Source organism: Myotis myotis, unplaced genomic scaffold (assembly GCF_014108235.1).
Source record: "Myotis myotis isolate mMyoMyo1 unplaced genomic scaffold, mMyoMyo1.p scaffold_m19_p_8, whole genome shotgun sequence".
Taxonomy (NCBI): domain Eukaryota; kingdom Metazoa; phylum Chordata; class Mammalia; order Chiroptera; family Vespertilionidae; genus Myotis; species Myotis myotis.
This window is the reverse complement of record NW_023416390.1, coordinates 45,317,506-45,336,008: the sequence shown is the minus strand read 5'-3', so window position 1 is coordinate 45,336,008 and position 18,503 is coordinate 45,317,506. Positions and strand designations below refer to the sequence as shown.

At 43.4% G+C, this 18,503-nt stretch overlaps 1 protein-coding gene across 8 annotated transcripts in view; it reads left to right on the top strand.

Annotated features, from left to right (window-relative positions):
* RAPGEF4 (Rap guanine nucleotide exchange factor 4) overlaps window positions 1-18,503 on the top strand; it is a 263,351-nt gene that overhangs the window by 171,851 nt on the left and 72,997 nt on the right. For 6 of the 8 annotated variants that reach the window (XM_036319537.1, XM_036319535.1, XM_036319539.1 and 3 more), the window contains 4 exons: window positions 2,113-2,166; window positions 2,459-2,565; window positions 6,642-6,763; window positions 8,591-8,774. In XM_036319537.1, coding sequence (XP_036175430.1) covers window positions 2,113-2,166; window positions 2,459-2,565; window positions 6,642-6,763; window positions 8,591-8,774 — 467 coding nt within the window. The remainder of the gene's footprint in view (window positions 1-2,112; window positions 2,167-2,458; window positions 2,566-6,641; window positions 6,764-8,590; window positions 8,775-18,503) is intronic. The other 2 variants (XM_036319536.1, XM_036319541.1) reach the window with 1 other exon arrangement.

Below are 18,503 nucleotides of genomic sequence, written 5' to 3'. Positions count from 1 at the left end.
GTTATTTTAGGGCAACGTTGGTCTCTGTTGACAGCTGCTATTGAATGGGACCAGACTGACATTCCTTGGTCTATGCCGGTTGTAAACAGTATGCTGCTAAAATACTATAATATTGCTTGACACCTGCACTCTAGTGATTTCAAGAGGGGAAAAAAGTGTACTGGATGTCAGCGAGGTGATGAAAAACATTCAGTGAGATTTCAGTCATGCTAAATAAATCTGTCCCATCTATTTTTTTCTTAAAGCTTTAAGAGTCTTTTCACTTTTTCCTTAATGCTAATATATTAAGAGCATCAATGCACCTGAAATTTATCATTGATAAAATGATAGGTATATATTTATGCATGTCTATTTGTATTAGATACATAAAGTATTTAAAATTAATATTGATTTTCATTTCCCCCAATTATATTTATATAATCCTACATAAAATAAGGACTAGAGTGAAAACCTAATAATTTATTTTCAATGTAATGGCTTCTGTTTGCAAAATGTAAGGCTTTTAATTTGAAGTATAATAATCTCTGTATTAGTTTTCTGTGAGTACTATAATAAATTGCTGCAAGCTTATTGGCTTAAAACAATACATATTAATAACCTTACGGTGTTATAGTATAGAAGTCTTAAATGGGTCTCATGGAGCTAAAATCAAGTTGTCAGCAGGTCAGTTCCTTGCTCTGGGGGGAAATTCCTTTATTGTTTTGCCTTTTTTCATCTTCTAGAGGTTGCCCTCATTCCTTGGCTCTTGGCCTCTTCCATCTTCAAAGCTAGCTGAATCCTCAAAGCTAGCTGAATCCGGCCGAGTCCTACACACTCTGCTATCGCTCTGGTTCTAATTCTTCTGCCTCCCTCGTGCACCTTTTAAGGATCCATATGATAACATTGGACCCACCTGGAAACATGAGGATTATCTCCCACTTTGATCCTTAAGTTAGTCACCTCTATAGAGTCCCTTTTGCCATCTAATCTAATATATTCACAAACCCTGGGGATGAGGCCATGACATCTTCTGGGGGGATCATTACTTTGCCGACCGCAGCCCATAAATAAGCCTGCCATCTTTTACCTTCTGGAAGTGGCATAAACAGTGCGGTATTGATGTTTCTACCATCACTTGTCACTGGTTCTATCTTTGTCCTCCTTTTGGAAATGCCATTACGAGACGTTTCCGAGAAGTAAAGGGGATTTTAATAGGACTAGGGGACTCAGTGTGTGGCAAGTCAGTTCTTCAGCTTTCTTCATCTGAAGAATGTGGGTAAGGATAGAAGCTTTGTCTAGATCAGCCGTGGGCAAACTACGGCCTGCGGGCTGGATCCGGCCCGTTTGAAATGAATAAAACTAAAATAAAAAAAGACGGTACCCTTTTATGTAATGATGTTTACCTTGAATTTATATTAGTTCACACAAACACTCCATCCATGCTTTTGTTCCGGCCCTCCGGTCCAGTTTAAGAACCCATCGTGGCCCTCGAGTCAAAAAGTTTGCCCACCCCTGGTCTAGATCCTGGAGCTGTTGTGACAGCCACAGAATCCTGAAAACTGTGCACAAACCTTGAAAATGAAAGAAAAGGTACACGAGCTGCCCCAGTGGGGAACTTGAATGCATACAACCACCAAGAAGTATTATTTTAAAAATTAAGACTTTTTTCTTAAAATACAAATCGCAGAAAAAGAATCTTTACTACATGACAGAGGATGGAATCACTCATGTCCATCCTAAGTCAATACTTTATCCCTAGCCCCTGAGATAGGTCATTTTAATCTGTATTTATGTTTTCCTTGCTTTGCTTTTGCCTCTGCTCTGATGTTTTTATGCTTTGAGTGGATATCAATTCCCCTCTCGTTAAGCATACAAACATCTAATCATTCCTGTTTGTTTCCTTCATTTTTAATAAATTTATATTTAAATTTTGGCAAACTGAATGGTCTAATTTTGCCCTTTGAATGCCTATGCATTCAAGTTCTGTAGGCAGATTTTAGCTCTTGTGTTTTGTTTTGTTTTTTTAATTCTATTTTGAGTTTTATAAAAATGGATGTTTCTATCCCCAACCCATAATTTTCTTTAGTGAACTTTTTGTTTAATTTTCTTTTGCTTTAACGTTTTATTTTTCAGACACCTCTCATTGAACCTCACGTTCCTCTTCGTCCTGCTAACACCATTACCAAGGTAATGGGATGTAGGTGGGTTGATGAGCCATCAGTAACCACTGGAGGTGGTCCATACGTCAGAGCATCCCATTAGGCAACCTCAGGAACATTCTCAGAGATGATACATATTGTGTGTCTTGGTTCTCAACATAAAGCAGTCATACACATGAACAATGTGAATGTATGAATGAGTTGTATTTTTCAAGCCAGAGTCAGATTGGAAAGTGATTTAAGGATTTGCCTGGGTTTTTTTTTTTTTGCTCCAATAAACTCTCTTTCTCTCCCCCTCCTTCCACCTGATTAAAACCCAGGTCCCTTCAGAGAAGATCCTCAGGGCTGGAAAAATTTTACGAAACACCATTCTCTCTCGGGCACCTCACATGATAAGAGACAGAAAATATCACCTAAAGACATACAGGTATGTGCAGTCATTCCAAAGGCTCTGAGCCCCTCCGGTTCATGTGTAGTGAAATGGGAACATGTTTTTCATGTTTTGCATGGGCACCATGTTTTATAATCCTCCCGGTTCCGAAAGGTCTAAGTTGTTTTGGATCCAGCATAACTTTAATTATTCTTAATATTCTCAGCAGTTACTTCTGAACTAATTTGCTTGGGCATTGGTTTAATTGTGATAAACAAAGAGAATTAAACTTTTGTATTTCTGTTTACTGGTATCTTTTAGGAAAACTACTATATTTAGATGAGATTCAACTAATATTTACTAAGCATTTATTTATGCTTGAAGCCCTGTACCAGGTCACGTTCTATACATTATCTCATTTTATCCTCACCTTAGTGTGCCAGGTAGGTGTATGACCATTTTTCAGGTGATAAAACTGAGGCTCTGAGAGATTAATTTTTCTTGTCCAAGTCATAAATCGAATGAGTGGCAAAGTCAAGATTTAAATCAAGGTTGGTTCAGTGATCTGTTCATTCTATCTTTTATTCATTCCACAAGTTTATTAAGCACCTACTGGCCCCCAGGCACTATGGTGTTCCAAGCTCTACAGATACAGGAATTAAAAATATATATATATAATGTCCTTTACAGATTTTACTTAGAAAGTAAATATAGATTTTATTCTATTATATAGTAAGCTATATAGCACTGTCACAGCCGTAATTGTATAGAATTAAGGACTCATTGTAGCTGTCACTGGAATTAAAAAGTAATAAAGACTAGAGCTGCAGGATTTAGTTAAACCTTCTGGGCTGACTGAGCCATGGTGGGTCAAATAAGAACTTATGTCTAATCTTTTATTCTTGATTGTATCCACTCAGTAAAGGTTTAGGACTTAGGATGGTCTGTACATGGCACACAAGCCTTCGTGCTCTCTGCCTGCACCCGTCAGTCAGACTCACAGGCCTCTTCCAGCGGCTGGTCAGACTCACTTTCCCATTTAGCTGAGACATGACCTCAGAACCCATCAGACTTGATACAAGTCAAAACTCATTTGATTGCCATGAACCAAATTCATAAGACAGAGAAAAGCTAGAAAACATACTTTAAGTCACCATGAAGGGTATGTATCTTTCTAGTGACGATCCACTCCGATAAAACCTGTGAAATTATACCTGGTTCACCCCATAGAAAACCTTTGAGTGTATGAGCCTCAAGATCCAGTCTCTTTCCCAGGGACAGAGATGGGAAAACATTGTAAATTCTTCCCCTTGGATCACTTTTTCTCCACTCCATACACTAACACTCTTCTGCTTGCATTTGTCATAAATGCTTTATGTATTCACTCATTTATTTTTATTTTCAATTATAGTTTATGTTCAATATTATTTTGTATTAGTTTCAGGTGTTCAGCATAGTGGTTAGACAATCATCTATTTTACAGTGTTTCCCTTGATATTTCCAGTACCCACCTGGCACCACACATAGTTATGACATTATTGACTGTATTCCCTATGCTGTACTTTACATCCCCATGACTGTTTTGTAACTACCCATCTGTCGTTCTCAATCCCTTCACCTTTTTCACCCAGCCCCCAACCACCCTCCCCTCTGGCAACCGTCAGTCTGTTCTCTGTAGCTATGAGTCTGTTTCTGTTTTGTTTGTTCGTTTATATTAGATCCCAATATGGTTACAAGAGCAAAATGGGTAGTTTATTACATTTAGAATTTTTGAAATGAGATGGGATTTGAGAAACGCTTTAGTCTTATCAATAATAAATTTCAGTTCCTAACCTTTTACTGTTGGTATTTACTATTTTGGATGACATTTGGAAGCCTTTCCTCCAACCCTGGAAGCTCATTCTTTGTGAGTCTGTGGTCCCCACACACTACTCTAATTTTAAGGGAAGTAAAGGTTAAAAAGAAATTGTGATCATATGACCCAGAGAGAACTTAACCTCTTTCATTCACTAAGTGGATTTTAAGAACTCATATGGCTGAAGGACCTTTTTCTTTTTAAAATTTTGTGAGGTTTTCCCTTAATTTAAGATGTGATTCTGTTTTCCCAAGTGTTGACTTGCGTTAGGGAAATTCCATTAAACTATGTCATCTTTGGTGAAAAATAGTGGAAACTAGAAGTCAGAAACTATAATCGCATCCTTGCTCCATAGTACTAAGATTTTAAACCCCTGAAATATAGGTGTTATGTCTATTCCACACCCTGTGACATAAATTAATGATCTGTTGGTAATGACCCATGATGCAACTGGAAGCCAAAGGCATGATTTCTCTTTTCTGCAGCACAGTTTGAGTTCCTTGTCTCAGATCTTGTTTCCAGTTCCATCCTCACCCTCCCTCCTGCTCCTCACCCCATTATAGCCATTATGTCATTGCTGCAGTATTAGGGGGTTGATGTCTCTCCAGATGCAGTATCATCCCTAATGATCACTATACTAGTGATCTGCTGTCAATTCTAAAGTGAATAGGGATCATTAACAGGAGGAAACCCAGTGACAAGTGGCACAGCTGGGTGTCTTTGTTCTGTATTCTCACTGCAGGATTCTTATGCCTGGTATCAGGGCCCAGGTGATCTGGGATCATCTCAATTCCATGTGTTCCTTTTAGTAAAGGTAATCATTGAATTAAAAAACCACATGAGATTGATTTTCTATACCTTTACAAGACTCTGCTCATTGATAAATTCTCACATTAGAAGAGGAATATTTTGACAGCTCATCTGTTTGGTTCAGAATAAATAGTAACTAGGTGCCTGTTTGCCCATTGCAACTCCAATGTGTAATCAGAGGAGTCCTGGAGATCTAATAGCCTTCTCAGTACATCCTCCTGGTGAAATATTTTAGGATCAGGCTTGAATCAGGACACCCCAGGAGCTCTGATAAATTTCAGTTCCTAGAACACTAGAACTGAAAATGGCCGTAGAATCCATCTTTTTCTCTTCCTTTCTTTTACAGATGAGGAGACAGAGAACCAGAAAGTTGAAGCAATATATCCACAGTCATATAGCTAATAAGTCGCAGACCTGGTCCTCCCAGATTTAGCCTCTTCCTAAAGTGCCATGGCACCGAGAACCTCCTCCATGGAGACTAAAGGGGAGCGCCCTGGGCTTGACCCAGGCTCAGCCTGTGCCCCTGGGGCTGGTGGCATCCTTAGCAGGGGAGGGAGGCCACCAGTGACTCAGACCCAGCTGCAGGCAGCCGGCTGCTCTGTGGCTCCTGCCTGTTCTACTATCCCTTGGGATTCATCCCTTGGACTTAAAGATTCCATTTCCTCCCTTGTACCATCACACCATGGACACCTGCCTTTCTCTATCATCCCACTGAAGGTTTTAGTGTTTCCTAATGTGTGTGCGTGTGCTTCTATGTTTCCTAACTAATGCATGTAGTTGGCCCATCCTGACCAACTTGCCACCGAGGGGCTCCTTAGGGATGAATGTGTGACTATACAGAGAGCATTTGGAGCCCTTCAGATGACAGGCTCTGTAGAAGTGCTGATCCTCATTACATGGAACTTATTTCTGAGAGGTTTGCATCGCTAATTGCTTGTTTCTCCCAACACCTCCCTGAGGAAGATCAGCCGTATTACTTGAAAATATAAAGTGCTGTATAATTTTGCTCTTACACAGCGCCTTTCACGGAGCATCTCCAGGTGCTTCACAAACATTAACTCATCCCTCACAGGCTCGGGTGAAGGAAGTCAGAATTTTGCTATGCCTTCATTTTACGCTGAGATTTCCTGGGACAGGTGCAGGAGCAAAGAGTTTCTGGCCCCGCGACCTTTAGCTTGCCAGATAATGCTCCCTGTCTGCAGCCCTTCCGTCTCCCCTGGCGCTGCAACTTGTAATGCTGTTTGTTTAGGCAGCCTCGCTTAGACGGTTCTCTCTCACGAGCGAGCTGAGTGGTTTTATTGGTTTGTACCAGAGTTTGAGAACCTGAGGCCACGCCGTGTGGCGCTGTGTTTGCAGTGAGACCGCTTATGGTGGGAGAGCAGTAAGCTCTTCGGAGGGTCTCCTCTCAAGGGAGACATCTTCGTCTATAAGGGGTGACCTCCCATCCTTCGTGTCCGCCTCCCCTTAGACAATGCTGTGTGGGGACCGAGCTGGTGGACTGGATGCTGCAGCAGACGCCCTGCGTTCACTCCCGAACTCAAGCCGTGGGCATGTGGCAAGTCCTGGTGGAAGACGGTGTTCTCAACCACGGTAAGAGGAGCCACGGGCCCTGGAAACCCTCGGGACACACTAAGTGCATTTCCCTGGCTAAGCTGTTGCTGAACTCCCAAATGGGCAAGAGAGGATTATGATCCCTTGAGGGACCCCGCCGAGCTAGCATCTTCATGTAGCAGGACAGATGCAGCGAGTGGATGCTGTTGATTGCTGTGTTCCGCCACGGTACCCTCCTAACACCTAACGCGGGAGACGGTATGAAGGAAAAGGAAATTGCAACCCGAGTGCATCAGTTCTGATTATGTTTATTAGTTTGCGTTCATGGTTCATTGGTGGAGTGATTATACTCTGAGCACCGCACAACAGTCCTGGTGCAGGGGCAGAGTGGAGAGCAGAGAAATGTGTGGCTGGGCTGATGACATGGAAGAAAGTCATGAATTCAGAAGTTGCCTTTTAACCCGGGCGCTGTCGGGGGAGCCAATGTTTTGCCCACAGGAGGACCGTATTTAAAGTCGGGACTGTGCTCTAGAGGGGCAGCCCTGAGAGCCGCTGTTCAGGGCTGGAGTGTGACTGTGGTTAAACCCCTCATGCCTCTTGTGTGAAGACCACTCTTCCAAACTGACAAACTATTACAGTCATTCATTTAACTGACCAGCATCTGGGACTCTACTGATGGTCTTGCCAGAGTTCTCAGACTTTACATACAAGCCACCTGGGACTGCTGTTAAAATGCGGATTCTGCTGTGGTGGGTCCAGAGAGTCTGCATTTCCTACAGGCCCTGGATGCTGCTGTTCTGGGATCATGTTTTAATCCCTAGAGTGCCCGGGGGGGGGGGGGGGGGGGGGGGGGAGGGGGCGCGATCGCGCTTCTCCTGTCTTTCGTCAAAAGTGCCGGGAGCGCAATCAAAGCTTCGAAATGGCGTCCAGTTCTAAGTCTGCTTTTATTAGTGATGATGATATTGCTAAATATGTCAATGTAGTAAAGGTTTCCTTAAGTTTTTGAATATGTAACTTCATTTACTTGCGATTCATAATTTTTTTCCTAAACTGCTGTAAAATCAGCAAAAATGCCTTGGCAATTTTAGCGTAGTTCCTAGGATATTGGTTGGCCCTCAAAGGGTTAAGCAGCAGTGATCTACTGCTTCCTGTTATCTTTTGACAATCCTGATGCTCCAACCTGAAAAGGGTCTTAGGCATTTTAAGACATATAGGTGAGGCATTCTGAGCCAAGCTCCCTGACCTGGTCCTTCCCAGATTGAAATCTTTTTGTTTAGAAGGAACAAGCGGGGGCGGGGGGAGGGGGGGAGGATGACACGTTTAAAAATCATAACTGGAAGGAAATCACTCTAAGATCCCTCTAGGTGTATGTGACCTAGAAGCTTGGTCTAGTCACCTTTGTTCAAACAATTTTACTCTGCCATTTTTAAGTGCAGACAGTTTATAAACAGTACACAAGAAAAACATGAATTCTGATCCCGACAGATTAGGGGTTTCTTTTGTTTTTTTTAAGTCTGTACTTTCAAAAACCAGTTTAGAGCAAGACCCGGCAGCTGATTATTGTCCTGTGTGGGGCCTGGCCCCACATGCTAGAGAATGTCCCCACGGCAATTGTTGCTCATCTCCGACAAGCTGGCAGGTTGCCTTAGGGACAGTCCTAGGGCGGCCCAGGAGGTGGGCGGGTCGGAGGGAGCCGTGTGGCCTCACTGCAGCCCGAGGTCACGCCTTCCAGCTGCACAGCCCTAGGCCAGCGGAGGGAGAAGGTTGAGGAGTCTCACCCTTTGCTACCACTTCTGTCTCGCCTGACACCGCAGGGGCGGGAGGCAGAGGTGCGACAGCTGACACTTGCCTCCATGCTTCCCACAGTGGACCAGGAGCATCATTTCCAAGACAAGTATTTATTTTACCGCTTCCTGGATGATGAGCACGAGGACGCGCCTTTGCCGACGGAGGAGGAGAAGAAGGAGTGTGATGAGGAGCTGCAGGACACCATGCTGCTGCTGTCACAGATGGGCCCCGACGCCCACATGAGGATGATCCTCCGCAAATCGTGAGTAAGAGCACGGCGCCCACCTCTGCGTGTGGCCAGGGCGGGCGCACACCTGGGCAGGGGAGAGGAGAGGCTGCTTTGGAGAGCCCTGGCCTCACCCAGGGTCAGAGGAGGGACTCGAAGGGTGACACAGCAGTGTGTCTCTTTTCTATTTTGTTTTTGAGCCAGGTACCTTCATTTCCCTTTTGCACGAGTTAAAAATATGGAGATTTTTAGTGGTTGGCTTCAAAACTGAGTCCACATCTTAACCAAGCTTTGCTCAGTGACAAACGGCTCTGCTTCGATGCCAGACCACCACAGCCCCATTCTTCCTAATGCAGTACGGCAGCCGCTGTCAGAGCCGCAGACCTTATGCCTGTGCTTGTGTATATTCATTCATTCCTTCGTCCGTCCATTCATTCATTCATTCATTCATTCATTCATTCGTTCGTTCATTCATTCATTCAGCACATCCTTTCTCCCTGCTCCAAACCTGTGCTCTTTAACATAAAGCCATACTAAAGAGAACCTCACTGCTCATTACCGCTTCGAGGTCCCCATTCAGCCAGTGAGGCGCTCCCTCCTCCCATCTTGGCCGAAACCCACCTTACTCCAGGCGCAGCCCAGCAGCTGAAGTTGAGGACTTCAGCTGTTTAATCAGATTGATTCCAAAAGAAAGGACCCAGCCCCTCTTCTGTTCAGGGAGCTCTCCTAATTGGCATGGGGCACACAGCAGCATATGCCACAGCCCCAACCTCAGGGGAACCTTTTCAGCAAGAGAGGGGTTGGCACTCGGTTCTGAAACCACGCACAGGCTTATGTTTTTCTGCTGGAAATGAAATTGTTCTCCACCCGGCAACCGGTGCCGGCCAGCTGTGGATGTCAGCGCTGAGTCACTGGCTTGGCTGACCTCAGATGGTTAGCGGGTCTCGGTGAGAGGGTTGGACCTTACATGTCTTATGTGTCCCCTGGGCACTTTCCAAAAGTGAGGTGTCCCTCAGGCCAGTTCCTTGCTGTCCGCACCTCACACCAACTCACAAAGCCTCTCCGCTCTCCTTTATGTCCTTTGCCCAGGATGCGTCCCCTTCCACTCGCCCTTCCTCAGCGCTGCACCAGGCTTTCCAGCAGCTTCATTTCTATCGCACCGTGTCCCCTTTGTCAAAACTGCCTCTTGGCACTTAATTCCCCTACCATGTGTTTAAAGGCCTTCCCTCATCCCAGTTGGCACCATCATCCTTAACTCTAAAACCATGGTTTTTGGTTCCTTTAGCCTCAAACAACAACAAATTGTTGGGGGGGGGGGGGTTTGTGTGGGGTTTTTTTTTGGGGGGGGGTGCCTTAGAATTTTATTTCTTCAAACAAAAATTTTACTAAATTCTAAACATCAAACAGAAAGCCAGAGTTTCATATCCCTAACCATAAGGAGCATCCAGGAACCCTTCCCAGGCTTTGCTTTGTCTGCCCTGAAGGATCGCAGGGGTTGGTTGCAGAGGGGACACAAGAGAGTCCCAGGGCTTGGAGAGCTCATGAACACCATCATTCTAAACCATGCTTTCGCCCTGGCTGGTTTTGTTCAGTGGATAGAGCATCAACCCGTGGACTGAAGGGTCCCAGGTTCGATTCCAGTCAAGGGCACATGCCAGGGTTGCTGGCTCGATCCCCAGTAGGGGGCGTGTAGGAGGCAGCCAATCAATGATTCTCGCTCATCATTGATGTTTGTATTCTCTTTCCCCTCCCTTTTCCTCTCTGAAATCAATAAAAATATATTTTTAAAAAATAAAAATATACCTTTCTTTCCTGTCAGACTGCTTCCTCTCTCTTTTCCACACCCCCTTTTCCCATTTGCCTTCATCATTTCCTGGCTCCATCCCCTTTTTGCTGTTTTTGATGTCACTTTCATTCAAGCCAACACCATGTAGTGGTTGTGAATCTGAGGGGCATTGGAAATACGGGAGGATGTTTGGTTGTCTCAGTGCATGAGAGGCACACTGCTGGCATTCATTGGCCAGTGGCTGGGACAGAGGGATGCTAAGCACACCTCAGTACCTAGAACCCTACAGAACAAGGAGCTGTCCTGGAAATAATGTTGAGAAACATTGCTGTCAACTGTGAGTTTCTTAAAGACAAAAACATATTGCATTTTTCTTCATTCGTTCATTTATTCATTCAACCAATGTTTACTGAACACCTGTTTTGTCCTAGATACTATGTCAATTGCTAAGGCTGCAGCATTGAACAAGGGGGTTGCACCTCCTTCCCGGAGCTTTCTCCTAGTGGAGGAGACAGACCTTAAACAACTAGTTAGGCAAGCAATCATTTTATCATGGCTGCATTATGAAGCACAAAGGAAAATGTACTGTTTTAATAGAATAGAATATGGAGAGAGGGATTTAACCTGGTGTGGAAGTTTGAAAATGCCTAATCTGCCCTAGCCGGTTTGGCTCACTGGATAGAGCGTCAGCCTGGGGACTGAGGAGTCCCGGGTTCGATTCTGGTCAAGGGCATGTACCTTGGTTGCAGGCACATCCCCAGCAGGGGGTGTGCAGGAGGCAGCTGATTGATGCTTCTCTCTCATTGATGTTTCTGATTCTCTATCCTTCTCTCTTCCTCTCTGTAAAAAATAAAATATATATATATATATATATATATATATATATATATATATAATGCCTAATCCCCATGAGTATACAGTCCCAGCTGAAGTTCCCTCAGCTCTTCAAGGGAGGCAGAAATGTCATTCTATTTACAATTATTTTTAAGTATGTACCAAAGAGATTTAAAAAAAAGTAATAAAGTGGTTCCTGCCCTTGAGGAGTTTATAATCCAATGGGAAAGGTACTCCCAAATTAGATTCAGATGCAACAAACATTTAGCGAGTGCCTGCTATGTGCTAGACACCTGCTAGAAACATTCATGCTAATTGTTTGATTCACCCTCACCAGAGCCTATGAGCCAATTTCATGAGTCACCCTTAGAAATGGGATTCTGTTCTCGTGCTTCCTTATTTCTCCCCTACAGCATTGAATTGTTTGATCCTTGGCAGCCCAAAGGTTCTTCAGAGAAAATTATATTCCAGAGATTGCCATTTTCCAGCTTATCACTGGCTGTGAAAGTGCAGGTTTCACCAGAATTCCAAGATGCATTATTTTGGGTGCCCTTGGGATTTCCCACCTTTCCAGATTTTACAAAACTCCAAACATTGGAATTGGGTCGGTAGTTCCTCTTATGAGTCTGTATTTTGGGACTCTTCCTTCTGTTGCAAAGAAAGGTCCCCAAGAGATTGGAAACTGAAAAAGAAGGAATCTCACTGAATGAGACAGACTGTCAAACTTTACCCACACACACCATTTTTAAAAAATCTGATAACCTTTGGAGCTTCTACCTTATTTTATTTAAGTGGAAAGAAAATAAGCTTAGTTGATCAAGAAGTGCCAGTATCACTGCTGTCCTTGAAGAGACCAGCTGAGCAGTTGGCTTCAGGAAACTTGCTGCATGTTCATAGGTCCTAGAAATGTTGCCCTTTCACTGCCCAAGCTGCCAAGTTGTTCAGGAATGTGGAGGTCTCAGATCCGTATCGGCCAGAGCAGGACCCTCCAGTTTTTAACTCAGCACAGCTGCATTTTATAACCATCGCCACTGCCAGAGAGGTTGCCGAACTCTGATAATTACTGGGAAAGAAATAACACAATATTCTTTGATGAGAAGATTACTTGGGGAATTTGATTGTATAATGAAGATGTTGCTTTGAAAGGTACTTCCTATTGTTCTGAATCTGAGACTTGCTAGCAAAGAAAAAAAAAGTGTCACTTGTTTTGACAGGCTACTTAGAAAAATTCTCTGTTTATTACATTAACTGCAGCATTTTATCTGTCAAAGTATGAAAGAATGTTCTGTAGTTTAAAAACAGAATAGAGCTTCAGGGGGAATTTTTTTTGGCACACTCTTGTTGCTATTGGTATTGAAAAAACACACATACATTCTGCATGTGAAATTAGCTTTTCATGTGGTGGCAGGCAGAGTGACTCACAATGCGCATCCTGGTTTCGCAGGTGCAGACCTGGGTAGCATTTGGAGGCAAGTGCCATGGAACAGTGACAGTTTGATGGTGCTGTTGTTGCAGCTCACAGACAGGACCATCAAACCTAAAATGAACCCTCAGGGCTTATTGTGTTGATGTTGCTTTGTTTACAAGCCTAAAAATGAGGTTACCCTGCCGCGAATAAGTACAATGGAGACCTTTACCCGAAGAAACATACATTATGGCTAACTTTAAGCAGATACTCTGGGTTGGGGGTGGGGCCATGGGCACAAAGATGTGGAGTGACCAGTTCAGCAGCATGTTGCACACTGAGGCCAGCTGGATACAAAGAGGCTTCAGGGGACAAAGACGGCTCTTGCCATACAAGCCTCACAACCTCTCCTTCCAAGTGAAGTAAAATATAATGCTCCACTATTTAGGATGGTCTGTGAGGATCTAGCAATTCTAGCCGAAAGGTGGGAGAGAAATGAAGTAGATGGCATTTCCCAAATCTAATTCTAGGTAGGTCTACAATTTTGAAATTCCCTAAAAGCCTAGACACTTAAGTAGTTCAGAAAGAGATTAAGTCAGACCCGAGCAGAAGAAATATGAATATTTAATATATTTATTATTATTAAATATATTATGTAAAATGTTTCTTTATTACATATATATCAAGAGAATGGTTGGCAGATTCTGGAGTCTTTCAAATGGATCGGAAATTCAGAAACTTAAGTTCAATGATTTCATGCGATAAATTAATATTTTCTAACATATGCTATGGGGCATGAGGTTGAAAGGAAACAATTTAAAATGACATGAAAAAATACGGGGGTGGGGGGTGTGGGTGGGGATAGGTGTGAGTGGGGGGACATTTTGGCTGTTCCACACATTTGCTCTAGAGGGCGCTTGAGAGGCTGTGTATTTTCTCTTAGCAGAGCCTATTTTAATAGGGCCTTTATTTGTCCAAGCTGTTTTTGAGGGCGTGGAATTTGAAATCCTGATAATTATAGGGAAATTTGCTTCACCAGCGGAACCCAGATTAGCAAGCCTAAAATCAGTGGTGCCTAGGGTTTTGACTTTTGTTGGGGTATGCCAAGAGTATGTTCAAACTTGTAAAGTCCAAACATTGGAATTGGGCGGCTAGTAGTTCTCAAATGCAAATCAGATGAAAAGAGAAGTGTGACTGAAAGAGCCTAATCTTAATGAAATAAGAAATTCACTGTGAATCTTTCCCTTCACGGCATGACAAACGTCACCATTGTTTTTCCTGGAAAGATTGCTGTGCCGTAGTGAAAGCTTATAGAATTTACCAGAAGAAATTATTGCATTAAGGGGGCCTTTGCTTGGGGTTGGGTTTGCTTCTCCCCCATAAAAGCAATCGACCCTTATCTCCCTGTTTATGTGTCCAAGAAACCAACAGTTGGATTGCCGCCATGAGGATTCAGATTTGGGAGAGGGATAGATGGATGGAGCTGCCCGTTTATAGTTTAGGGTTCAATATAAGATTACCTAAAGATTTTAATGACTTTTTCTTGGTCAAGTCAATCTGTTTATTGTAGAAACTTTGGGAACTTGAAAGAGTTAAAGAAGAATAAATGACACCTGCATTCCACCTCCCCAGAATAATTATTATTAACATGTTGGTATTATCTCTCTGGTTCTATTTCAATTCATAACTTTTTATACTTAATAATATATCATGGCATTCTCCCTTAACCTTAAGTATTCTTTAAAGATGGGATTTTTTTATAGTACATAGTAATCTGTCCTCTGAATAGTCCTTAATACATTCAGTTTGTCATTGTTGGATGTTTAGATTAATTCTCAAACCTTTCTTCTTTCATTTAACTTATTATTTTTTAATTTTATATTTCAATTACAGTTTACATTCAGTATTATATTTGTTTCAGGTGTACAGCAAAGTTAGACAATCATATGCTTTACAAGTGTTCTCTCTCCGATATTTCCAGTATCCACTGGGCACCAGACATAGTTATTACAATATTGTTGACTATATTCCCTGTACTTTATCAAGCCCTTTCTTCTTGACAGCAGCAAAAAGTAATATTTTAGTGCTCTTCTTCCCGGGACAAAGAAAGAACTAGCCTGGTGTGGGAGCAGAATGATGTCCAGAGCTCCAGCAGGGAACATAAGCTCCTTCACACTGAAGGAGGGCCCAGACCAGGAGAGCTAGGAAATGCAGCTGGAAAGTAGGCTGAGGTCAGATTGAAGGTACATTGATTGAGGTACATTGATCCCTCTATGTACCCTGGATGTTTTTTTATAGCCATGTGGTGCACCATTGAAGAGTTTTAAAGGGATGTGGAATGGTCAGCTTTGCTGTAGGAGGGTTTCTCTGCCGTCTGTAGAGAATGGGTTGGCAGGGTCCAGGCTATAGACAGGATGCCAGGTATTGAGTTTTATGAGACTAAAATTAATTATATTTTGTTATATTTTGAGAAATTAATGACAGCATATGAAACACATGCATTTGACCTGAGTCTGCTAAATAGAGTAAAAGAAATACTGACTGTAAGAGCCCTGGATTCTAGTCTTACTAATTTACCAATAAATCACCCAACAACTCCAGACTACAAAGCTGTTAAGCTATAAAATGAGTTTAATAATACCTACTTAACCTCTCCCAACTTCACAGGGGAGTTGTACTTAATTAGCCAACATTTGCTGAACTCAGGTGTGCTAGACACTGTGTTCAATAATTACCTAATTCAGTTCTTTCAACAGAACTGTTCGGTAGTTATTAATATTATCTCCATTTTATGGATTAGGAAACAGGCTTAGGTAAAGTCACTTGCTTATGTTTATCCCAAAAGTGGCAGGCTCAGGATTTAGTCCAGGTCTGTCTGACTTCAGAACCTGTGTTCTTTACTCTACCACCTGTCCTGGACCAAAAATGGTTCAAAATTGCTTCCTGGGTTTATTCTTTGAGCACTTGAGAGGATATATATTATAGAAATCTGATTTAAAAAGAATTGTTACAGACAAATCTTATCTTACTCAATGACTACCATATAGACCAGGAGTCCTCAAACTACGGCCCGTGGGCCACATGCAAATACAAATATTGTATTACCATTTTGTTTTTTTACTTCAAAATAAGATATGTGCAGTGTGCATAGGAATTTGTTCATAGTTTTTTTTTAAACTATAGTCTGACCCTCCAACGGTTTGAGGGACAGTGAACTGGCCCCCTGTTTAAAAAGTTTGAGGACCCCTGATATAGACCCTAACGGAGTACAAGTGTACCATCTCCTATAGAAAAATATGAACATCAAACCACTAGCCAGAATTTAAAGTAAAAGCTAACACTTAATAAATGAGCCCTGCAGGTGTGGCTCAGTTGGTTGAGCATCATCCCATGCACCAAAAGGTCACTGGTTCGATTTCCGGTCAGGACACATTCCCAGGTTGCAGGTTGGATCCCCGGTTGGGGTGCAAGAGGCAACCGATTGATGGTTCTCTCTCTCTTTTCCTCTGCCTTCCTCTCTCTCTCAAATCAATAAAAATATTGAAAAATAAATGAATCACACAAGTTTATATAGTGACCTCACATACATCGCCTCTTTGAACCTCAAAATAACTCTGTGAACTGAGTAGGCCTTATTATCCACAATTGTCAAATAAAGAGATTGAGCTTAGTAGATGTCAAATACCTTCCTTAACATCACACAGTGGTGCTTGTGGCTGAAGCAGGAACTGATCCCAAGTCTGCTTACTCCAGATTCCTGGAATGGCTCTACCACTTAAGATCTAACTCTTAAGAAGCAAGGCTAGGAGGTGAAGAAAAGAAAAACAATTTGCTGGTTTGTTAGACATGTGAGTGGAAAACCAAATCTACCAGTCAGAGAAGTGGAAGAAGGGGGGTTCTCAAGAAGACCTTAAGAATGTTAGAAAATGACCCAAGTTTGAGAAATGACTTGTAACCAGGAGAATCAGGCCACTTGAGGTGGAGCGTTGCAATACGACAAAGCATTCTCAACTCCAGAAAAATATGATGAAGCCTTTCCTTTATTTTTAAGCTTGACTGTGGCTTCCGTGGATATCAACAATGCTGACTTTCTGGGTTTTTCCCCCAGGCACCAGGGAAGAGGTCTAAAGGCGGCAGGTCTAGAAGAACTGGTTGTCTGCTTTCTCACCTGCATGTTTTACCAGGCGCCACGTCCATGTGCTACTTGGTGGCTGGTAGAATCCTTCATTTTAGCCACATCCCAAGAACTGAGGGTCTCTGTCTCTGACCTTGATAATTCCTTGATAAAACTGTATTTACCAGCAGTTTCCAATGTCACCTGGGCCCTCCCATCCTTTCATGTACAAACTGCTTCTCCATCCATCCCCGTTTATTACCGTGTCTGTAACTAGACAGAAAGCGGCCCCTGCGGAAACTAGGCCTTTCCACAGCGGGATCTGACAAATCCACATCAATGTGGCACCATGCAGGTTTGTGAAGAAGCAGGGATGCCTAATATCTCTCCCTGTGACACCTGGAGAAGGACAAGTAAAGACCGGGTACATTCGCCAGCTGCCACTCAGAGCAGCCTGAGAGTCAATTCAGTCCCCTAGCCTCGCAGGTTACCCTCTGAAGGTGCCTGGGAGATCCCTCCTCCTGCTCCGGGCACAGTGTTCCCTTGACTCTTGAAAGCCAAATTGCCTTCAGCCCTTGGGACCCTTTCATTACTCTCTGAACAGGCTGGGGGCTGATTTGCAGAATCCCTCCTCCGTTTTTTCCCTGCCATCTCCGTGAAGACCAAAGCAGGAGAGGTGCGTAATGCAGCTGTTTGCCAAGAGAAACCTGCTTTGAAAGCACGACTTCGTTCAGAGATCGTGGTGGAGAAGACACAGTTTTAGACTTGCCCGGTGCTCTTTTAGGGTGGGGGTGGATCGAGATGAGAACCTTTGCCTGAAGATGCAAGAGCAGAGAGGCGAGTCTTCTCTGAGACACTAGATGGCACAGCAGCCCTGAGCTGGTGGCCTCGGAGCAGGAGCTGCTGGGCCTGTTCTCTGTCACTGCGGCCACAACATGAAGATCCACCTGGGGGGGCGGGCGGCAAGGTGGGGGACTCACATTTTTATTCACTTCAGTGGCACAGGTTGTCACACTGGCTTTTGCTCCATCTGGCCTCTTCCCTGGGACGTCCGTCAACTTTCAATTCTAATGACATGTTGAGGCCCCGGGCAACAGTGAGTTTGCTGGTAGCCAACCTCTCACGAATGCTTTTGTTGCTTTGCTAACTGAATATACTCATGCTTTTTAGAGTAAGTCTCTTCACACCTTGCAGTGCTGACTTCTCTCACCTCATTAAAAATGTGCTGTAAACAGGACCCAAAAGTTCATGGCTACCTGGGTGGCTTGCCAAAGCACAGTGGCCTGCCCTGTGATTACTTGACCGCTTCAGACCTCAGGGATATTTTTTCCCCTTTCATTTTGAATGTTATTTAGGACTCAGAGACTAAGCTGTTTTTAAGCTTTGTTCCATTCTGTTTCAAAAGGCTACCATAGCTTTCTCGAGGGCATCCGGGGGAAGTCTTTATTTCTCTCTAGTGGTTATTACATGATGCGTGAGCACCGGGAGGGGTAAAATAAGCTGCCATGTGGGTCTCTGGGCAGGTGTGGTGGTCACACCCACAGGGGAGCCGGCCCTGGAGGCGCTGGGGGCCACATTTCCCGACAGCCTTTGCTTCATGAGAGGCACGAGGAGAAGCATGCAGGC